We start from the raw sequence: 9,703 nt of genomic DNA, 5'->3' as shown, positions 1-9,703 counted from the left end.
GCTCCCCGGTCCAATCTATGCTATATTTCTTCATGCTCTTAGCAACTAGGGCAAGTTATATATCATTTTTGTATAATCTAGGGACGAGGAATTCAGTTTTTAAATAATCGTTATAGGTATGTATAACGATTCATACAAATAAACTGATTTTTGCACAATAAATGAATATTATATGTATTTTTTTTTTTTTACAATCACAGTGTGGTGATTTGTACTAAATAAAAAAATTGTTAAATTTTGCTCATTTATTCTCCATTCTAAAAAGTATCACTATAAAATAGGCACTCATATATTTTTTCTGAATAATAATTGTGGCACCGCACGTGGCAAGTCAAACATTAAATATTGAAATAAAATTAAATAAAATAATCATCTGGCATTTGAAAAGTGTGAATACAATGTTTTTATATTTTACAGATAAATTACAGGTGATAATTTTACAAATGAAATGAGTTTCTGCCACCAGTGCCACCCTATTATAAAGCCTTAGAGGATATAACCAACGGAGACGCCATGTCTAAAATTTTCGGTACAAAATAGTCTGCCGTTTTTTGCGGGGGAGGGGCACATCAAATGTATAGGTACGTCAAGTCAGCCAAACGTCAGTCCATACATATGGTTGACATGTGGTTGACCATTGGCCGCCTATTTTCGACAGAGGGGAACGCCTGTTAATGGCGGCTCCATTGTTAATTACTCCGAGTATAAAGCAGTAGACTTTTTTAATAATAAGGTATGCCCACCAAATACGCTCATAAGAACGATATATTCTATCGATATAGGCTATGAACTATCTAATGATATACAGGGTGTAATCGTTAAGTGTAGTCAGGCTATAATTCCGTAAATATAACAGATATCAGAAAATTTCGAATTGATATAGAGAGCGCGTAATCCAATGAGTAAAATACATTAATATATTTATTCATAAAAGCAGAAATATCCCAAACATTAACTTTAAACCCTCCCTAACTCCTAAATATTTAGTACGATGACTCACCCCTCAAAGAACGTTGGTGTCGTAAGAGATAAAACTGCTTGAGATTATTATTTAATAAACGGTAGTTTTATTATTCTATTACAGTTTACTATCGCAAATAATGAATCTCAAGCAGTTTTGTCTCTTAGGACACCGACGTTCTTTGAGGGGTGAGTCGTCGTACTAAATGTATGGGAGGGTTTGAAGTTAATGTTTGAGATATTTCTACTTTTATTTAAAAAAAGTTATAAATGTAATTTTACTCATTGGGTAACGCACTTTTGATATCAATTTGAAGTTTTCTGATATCTGTTATATTTACGGAATTATAGCCTGGCTACACTTAATGATTACACACTGTATAAGTTACTTCAGGACGCGCCATGGACCAGAACCCATACTATCCGGGACACAGTTCTTTAATATTATGTAGGGCTAAAAAGGCCCTCTGTCAGTGCGGGTGACAAGGCCCGGTCCTGGGCCTTATTGAACGTATGAGATGAAATCATCATCATCATTTCGGCCTATATACGTCCCACTGCTGAGCACAGGCCTCGTCTCATGCGCGAGAGGGCTTGGGCTATAGTCCCCACGCTAGCCCAATGCGGATTGGGATGAAATGAGATGAAATAGTACATTTATATATTTTAATATAGGTAATTATGAGTTATTTGATTTCCCAATAAGTTTTAAGTAAGCATCACTTACTGACTTACAAAAGTATAAGTGTAGTACCTGAATTTTATTAGATGTTTTTAAAGCTTTATTATTAACAGAGCTTTAAAAATTAAGTTATAAGTGAAATTAAATAAGCGTCTTTAGTTGTAAAAAAATATGTTACAAGACCTATAAGTAATAAAGGGATAATTTTAGATATAGTCCACTTTTTTCGAGTAGATAGATGAGATGATTTCTTATATTTTTAATAATAAAACTCCTAGGTTTAATTCGGTCTGTCTACAAACCGCATACCTACCATTGCCCACCACCACACTGTTAACTGACAGTCCGTAAACCTTATTACAAAAGGCATAAGGTCCACCGATGGACAGTTAAGAGCGTCGCCGTTTTGAACCTATCTTAATACAAAAGTCAACAACAAAAATAATTAATTACCTAATACGTCACATACCTATGACATGACATGAACAAACAAGGAAAGCTATATATAAAAAAGTGTTTTTTCTCTGTCTTCTCACAAAGGAAAGCTGTGACAGTTTGAATTCCTCAAAGAAGGTTAGTAGTTAACACTAAACTCGAAGCAGCACCTTTAAAAAAACATTAGGGGTCACTGACCTGTACCAGTAAATTGAGGTAGTGTGCGTGAGCTGCGTTTGTGTGTGAAATGGGGTAATTTGACAGAATCTGAAAATTTACCCTCCTCTACGCCCTCTTAAGAAATGCGAGAACTGCCTGACAGTCTGAAACCGGTAACGCTTCGCTCGGTGATTTGATCATACTTGAAATTAAGTTGGATTTCTGTTCTGTTCATCGAAGATAGGAAGATGTTTTGAATGCTTCGCTTGGTTGCAGTATGCATACTCGTATTAATGACAAATATGACCATTTAGGTTTCGACTGAATCTCCAATATAGCAAACCCCTTCGTAAGGTTGGTCTAAACAGCTGTTTAAATGTACCTCTAGGCGGCGGATGCTCTTCGGCGCCACAGAGAGAGCCCCACAACCGCAGTGAGCTCAGCCGTAACAATGGCTGCGGGAAATCTCGTAGCAATAACTGCCACTGGGCGCAGTTAAGGCTGATCGCGCGACACCACAAGGTAGTGAATTCTACGCCGTCTTCAGGCCATGGGCTGAAACAAATTCATGTATCATGGCACGCAAAAATAATCGAAATAATTGCTGAAATCAAAAGGCAGTGGGCACATTAGGGCTGACTTAGACGGCGCGCGAACTCGCATGCGATTTTAGTTACATTACGGACTGTTGCTTACGTCCAATTCAACCGACCGATCAAAGACCGCAATGTAATGATACTCGCATGCGAGTCCTCGCATCATCTAAATGAGCTTACACTTAAAACCTAAAAATGTATACTGTTGGGTTGGAAGTCCTAAAAATACAACATAGCTTGAGTTTGGTTCAATTTAGCGCGGTCGACTTTTAAACTATTGAAACAGGTAAACATTATGTGGCTCTTTTCAACCCTTATCGTTATAATCTTTCATTAGGGGACAGTATGGGGTTCGTTTCAATTCGGTGCCGTGACCAGGATACAAAATAACAGCAAATAAAAAACATATCAAATTTTTTAGCCCGTATTACACCCAGGAGAACAATACATACGCTATACACCTGTATACTCTGGTAAACCCACTTTGTCAGTAGAAAAAGGCGCCAAAGTCAAATTTTCTATAAAAGGACATCCCTTCCCACCAATATTTTTTCAATTTGCCGCTATTTTCTACTGACGGAAATGCCATGCCAAAATATACTTCCCAAAGACTCCTCTTTGCGTCTTATCTTTATCGTTATCGCTCTCACCTGTCCGCGTCCAGCTCTCTCAACTTATCCTGCGCTCTCACTCCATGTATGCTCGGATCAGCCAACGCCAGCAGCCTGAAATCGCTCAAACAACACGCGACGAGGCGAGTCCGCGGCGGCGCACGGCGTGACAACGAACGACGTAGTTTTATGCATCCTTTTGATTTAGAGCGGCGTAACGCTTATCGATTCATCGATCATTAGTGAAATGGGTACAATAAAACACCCTTTCAAACCACTGTCGTTATAAATAACGATTGAGTATAGGTCTCGTTTTTAATTTGGTGCCGTGACCAGGATGATCTCACTTAATACTTCAGCTTGTTACCATACATTTTTACTAGACAGCAATAGCACTATAGATAAGACTATGTATCTTTATCGCTCTCACCTGTCGGCGTCCAGCTCTCTCAACTTATCCTGCGCTCTCACTCCATGTATGCTCGGATCAGCCAACGCCAGCAGCCTGAAGCCGCTCAAACAACACGCGACGAGGCGAGTCCGCGGCGGCGGCGCGGCGCGACAGCGAACGACGTAAATCTGTGCGTCCTTTTGACTTAGAGCTGCGTAGAGCTCGTCGATTTTTCCGGCTGGGAGAAATAGGTGAGGCTTGCAGAGCTCTTGGACCTGTTATAATATAATAAATGAATCGTTATTGATACACTTAGGGCCAATTGCACCAACCATAGTTAACAGAATGATCAACGTCACGCAGCAAAGACCTATGAGACTTCCCATTCATTAAAATTTTACGATCGCTTTAACGGTGACAGACGGTTTTGTGCAACCGACACATACAGTACGATTTTAAAACGGTCTTAGGCCCAGTTGCATCATTGACAGGCTGATTAATGTATCGTATAGGAAGTTTTATTGACTGCTGATTGTTGATGATCAGTCGAGTCTTCAATTGCGGTCGAGTTAACTTATATTTTTAATAGAATGGGAACAGTCACCGCTATAAACACGGACACATATTTTCACTACACACACTACAAAATTCGACAAACAAAAGTTTGTTTTTGTAAAGAAACACACACAATTTTACGATATCAATTCGATCATGGATAACCCGTATTGCAAAAAAGAAATTACCTTCGCATCCAACATACTCCGTCTCTTTTGGCTCTCTTTATACTCATCTTCTAGCAATTCATAGTTGTCCCGTAGCTTCACTTCGAACGGGTCATCACTCATTTCTATCAGGACCTCTTCAATCTAATGAGAAAAAAATGAATATACAGGGTGATTCAGGAGACGTGAGCAGGACTAAGACTGCGCCTTTTGTAAATTATAAGCAACTGTTTCGTATCAGTATTAGTGAGATTAACGTTAATTTTCTACTCGTGTTGAAAAAAAAATTAATAAATTTATTTACGACATGCATGGTCACCCTAAAATTAGAATACTAAACTACTAATATTCTGTGTCAAATTGAATGTCATCACTGTCATCACGGTCTGGTTACTTTTGAAAACTCGTATCTCACTCAAGTTTGACAGTTTATTTCTTCGTAATCAAATGCTGTCATTACGGTTAAAGAGGTTTTATGGTTATTAATTGGGTCTTGTAGGGTAACCATGGTTGTAGAGAATTAAATTTGCCCTCACCAAAAAGTTAAAAAATAGGAAAAACTGTGGTTGTTTCACCTAAATACGACGGTGATCGGTCAATTATCAGTTACTGAGTGTGCAGGATTAATCCTGCTCACGTCTCATGAATCACCCTGTATGTCAATATAGACAATGAGTAGCATCCGTGTTAGAATAATTTAAATTGAATTCACACTAAAGCAACCATATTAGTTCAACTAACGATTATTTAATTTTAAAAAGATACACAGAGTTATAAATACATAATAATGATACAGTTGAAATTCGCTACGAAGAAGGCAGTTTTGGCGCAAACGCTTTAAAAAATTAACATATTATTATTAAGTTACATTATTAATGTTGAAAAAGGGAGAACTGATCCCGAAACCTAGATTTAAATAAGGACATTCCTACGAAAGCAGAATGGCCCCTGAAACACTGCTGATATACCTATTCAGAGGGTTACCGCGAACCACTTTCGACGTGTTGTCTCTCCGTCGCACTTGTAAGTTCGTACGTAAGTGTGACAGGGAGGCAACACGTCGAACGTAGGCCCTTAGCTTTCATCTATTTTTTATCATTTACGAGTAATATAGCACCTTATACCCAAGCAAAGTCTAACTCACCTTAATATGTAAGTCGCTAGGCAGCGTTTTCTCGCTCTTCGTCTTTCCGATGCCGTGTATCTTCTTAATCCACTTGAAGTGAGACACGAAGTCGCCCTGCACCGCGTCCGCGAAGCGATGCTTGTATGGGAATATTACTCGGACTGATTCTACGGTCACCGCCCTGGAAAAGAAAATGCAAAACAATTTTGATGAGTGGCTGACTAATATGCATCGGTGGACCAGACATAGATAAAAGTTTTTACTTGGGACATTAAAGTGGGGCAAGCGGAAAACGAAAGCGCTACGCGACACAGCTCTAGACAAAATGGACTACCTCATAAATCTATTTAACGGGAAAAATTCGTTCGTTCGGTCATCATAACAATTATTGATCAAGTAATGGTATGATGTGGGTTCGTTACAATTTGGTGCCTTGACCAGGATTATTAAACTTGAGAATTAAGATTCTCAAACCTTACCAAACTCTATTCTAAGGTAGTACAAAGCCCTCAGCCGCACTTTGTTCCACTTTAACCTCGTGGTCATCTTGGGCTCTCTCCTGTGTGTAACCTTCTACTGTGATAACTACGTCTTCCACCAGGATTATCCCAGTGGAGGATCTTACCAAAACTTTCCAAACCCTGTTCCAAGGTAACACAAAGCCCTCAGCAGCACTCCTCTCCGCCCTGACCTCATGGTCATCTTGAGCCCTCTCCTGTGTGTAACCTTCTACTGTGATAACTTCGTCTTCCACCAGGATTATCCCAGTGGAGGATCTTACTATAACTTACCAAACTCTGTTCCAAGGTAACACAAAGCCCTCAGCAGCACTCCTCTCCACCCTGACCTCATGGTCATCTTGAGCCCTCTCCTGTGTGTAACCTTCTACTGTGATAACTTCGTCGCCGTTAAGGATCATCTTTAGCTGACTCCAGACTATGGATAGCCCGAGTATGTGGTCGTAGGAGACTGTCAGGTCATCTGGGGAAAATAAACTTTATTAGAGATTACTTAGTTTTACTTTAGTAAGCTGATTAATACAAAAATGAAATTTACGATGTCTGCTCATAACCAATAATCTAACAGTGTAATAAAATTTCTAACTCGAAGTTATTTCTTTGTCCAATGTGACTGTCACATTTTGCTTAATGAGAGCTTGAGATGCAATGACGTTGGACCTGGTATTTTTATATAATTATGTATTTTTAAGTAAGATATTAAGGGCTAATCCGAAACTAAAGAAGATACAGGGAAACTGACACCTAGTAGCAAACAGCTCGAGTTTAGACTGATATGATTTATTTTGACTAACCATAGATTATAACTTTTTTTTAGAAAAGAAAGCATTAATTTAGAAAAAAATATAACTCTACTTGAAAACTTACCAGTAACAAATATCATATTATTCTCCTTCGACAACAACAGTCCCAAGCTCGTCTCCCCCTTAATCCCCACCCTCCAATCCAACTTACTCTTCTTCCCCCCACCCCCACTTCTTCTCTTCCCCAACTCTCCCTTAAACCCTTTCACTGCCTTCACAAACTCTAATATCTTTAAGTGTAAGTTAGCACTCCATTCGCAGTCCGTAGTTTCGAGTAATTGGAAGTCTAAGAGTGAAGAATTATTTTCTTCGTTTGGTGTGTGTTCTATTCTCGCTAGGCGGACGTGGAAAAATGATTTTGGGATCTCGTCTGAGCGTTGACATTGGACATTGCCTGAAAAGGAATAAAACCTGCTTAGTGGGTAATTTTTGTAGTAAATTTGTGATAATTTCGCCCTTAAGTTGTATTTAGTTATTTCTTTTTAATTTCTAGTGTTTCTTTCTCTAACCTTACTATTGTTATAAATGCGCTCCATGCTCGGCATTAAACTGCAAGACCGAGTGAGGAATGTCGAAATCCGACGCCGCACCAAGGTGCGAGACGTGGGTGACGTCATCTCCAAGCTTAAATGGAGTTGGGCGGGACATGTTGCTAGGCAGAGTGATGGCAGGTGGACCAAAAGGTTGACGGATTGGTGGCCGCTTTCGGATTAAAGAAGCGCCTGGCGTCCGTTAGCTCGTTGGGTGGATGACATTCGGAAAATTGCGGGGCACTTTTGGATGAGACTAGCCCAGGACCGGGATAAGTGGCGTACACGAAGAGAGGCCTATGCTCAGCAGTGGGCGACTGAAGGCTAGAATGATGATGATGATGATGATGTTATAAATGCAATAATCTGTTTGTCTATCTGTTACCTCTTCACGCTCAAACCGCTGAACCGCTTTGGATGAAATTTGGTATTGAGGTAGTTTTAGACCCAGGTAAAGACATAGGGTCTATGTCCAGCAGTGGACGTCCTTTGGCTGATATGATGATGATGAAAGACATAGGGTAGTTTTTCATCACTATCGGTTGGGTCTACAAGCTTACCTTTGAAAGGTATCATATCCACAATCTTTACCCCCGACACCACCGCCCGCCCCTCCCTCTCCCCTCTCCACCGTCACTGCATCTATCCTCGTCATTAAACACATATCATCATTCACTATCAGGAACGCATTGATATGTGATAGTGCTACATTAAGCGTGACGAGGCAGGGGGAGGGAGGGGCTTCGCGCATATAGCACGAGTTCCCAAGCAATAGTGCTACGTCTGTCACACTATATATATATAGTATAAACACTTACCTTTGAAAGGCACCATATCCACAACCTTTACTCCGGACACCACCGCCGCACCCCGCACCGTTCCCCTCTCCACCGTCACCGCATCTATCCTCGTCATTAAACACATATCATCATTCACTATCAAGAACGCATTGATATGTGATAGTGCTACGTTGAGAGTGACGAGGCAGGGGGAGGGTGGGGTGGGGTCGGAGGCGCGGGGGGCGCGGTAGGCGTGGAGGCAGTCGAGCAGGCTGATGAGGGTCGTAGCTACGGTGTTGGACCATTCGATGCGCAGGCAGTCCATCATGGCTTCAACCTGAAAGGAAATGTTGAAAGTGAATACTGCTACTACTACTTAATGGCGCAACGACCCTAAATGAGTCTTGGCCTCCGACACGAGTAAACGCCAGTTGTCTCTATCCTGCGCAATCTCCCGCCAGTTATCGGCTTGAAGATCGCGCAAGTCCGCTTCAACCTCATCGCCCCAGCGATACCTGTGACGTCCGATCGGTCTTCGCCCTACCGAGCGCCCCAGATATAGGTGCCTTTTAGCGCCCAAAAAGTGAATAAAAGTGAAAAAAGTGAAAGTGAACATTATATTTATCTGCCTTCAGTTTTACAATCGGAGCTCCTATCAGGCCAAACTGTTTCTGTGAAAGCCACTTACACGTTATATTTCAATCCAGACTTTTATATACTTAATCTGCTTTATTTTAGAATAATGATGACACCCTCCCCTCCTCAGTTATAATTATGACCCCCAGATTCGTTTTGACTCTCGGACACTCAGGATTTTCAACACAATCGGACCAAAATCTTAGGATTTAAACGAAGGAAAAGTGTATAATCGTTAGCGAGAACGGTTTTGCACTCCGGACTTTATGTTTTTATACCTTGGAGTCTCTGGGCCCATGGCTGCCCCATTTAACCAACGCCACAGCGAGTAACGCCGCGCCCCAAGCGTGGTGCTTCCGCGGAGGGGGCTCTTCTCTCGAATCGCACGACAACCAGCCGGAATCTACGAGGAGTTCTGTGCTCCAGTGTCGAGATCCGAGGAGGACGCGCGGGAATGAAGCTGTGTAGGGCTCCTCTGTAACAGATAAATTTCATTGTCAATACTATGACATATTTGACGAATATCAATTAAGTGCGCAGGAACAAATAAATATATGAAAGATGTGTCGGCAAAACTAAAAGCGACAAGCGCTAGTCGTGGCAATAATTTGAACTTTTGACACCACTTGACGGTGGGTCCCTGACAGCCAATGGAGTTGGCCGGTCGAAGTATTTAGAAGATGGCGCCAGCATAGCTTGCCCTGACAATCCCTAAAAATGTTGTAATTTTTTTTTCATGGAATTTTATGCCCTGG

General features: G+C 41.0%; 2 protein-coding genes across 2 annotated transcripts in view; one reads left to right on the top strand and one right to left on the bottom strand.

The window, feature by feature from the left end:
- The window catches only part of LOC134665434 (uncharacterized), a 579,666-nt gene that overhangs the window by 226,809 nt on the left and 343,154 nt on the right, over positions 1-9,703 (top strand). The gene's annotated exons all lie outside the window — the stretch shown is intronic.
- The window catches only part of LOC134665449 (protein hobbit), a 74,324-nt gene that overhangs the window by 50,272 nt on the left and 14,349 nt on the right, over positions 1-9,703 (bottom strand). The window contains exons 12-19 of the mRNA XM_063522423.1: positions 9,227-9,423; positions 8,352-8,649; positions 7,068-7,397; positions 6,474-6,663; positions 5,701-5,863; positions 4,578-4,700; positions 3,874-4,109; positions 2,619-2,791 (exon numbers count right to left, since the gene is read on the bottom strand). Of these exons, the coding sequence (XP_063378493.1) occupies positions 2,619-2,791; positions 3,874-4,109; positions 4,578-4,700; positions 5,701-5,863; positions 6,474-6,663; positions 7,068-7,397; positions 8,352-8,649; positions 9,227-9,423 (1,710 nt within the window). The remainder of the gene's footprint in view (positions 1-2,618; positions 2,792-3,873; positions 4,110-4,577; positions 4,701-5,700; positions 5,864-6,473; positions 6,664-7,067; positions 7,398-8,351; positions 8,650-9,226; positions 9,424-9,703) is intronic.

This window comes from Cydia fagiglandana, chromosome 6 (genome assembly GCF_963556715.1).
Source record: "Cydia fagiglandana chromosome 6, ilCydFagi1.1, whole genome shotgun sequence".
Lineage (NCBI taxonomy): Eukaryota > Metazoa > Arthropoda > Insecta > Lepidoptera > Tortricidae > Cydia > Cydia fagiglandana.
Note: the sequence above shows the minus strand (reverse complement) of the source record. Positions and strands in the feature narration are given on the sequence as shown.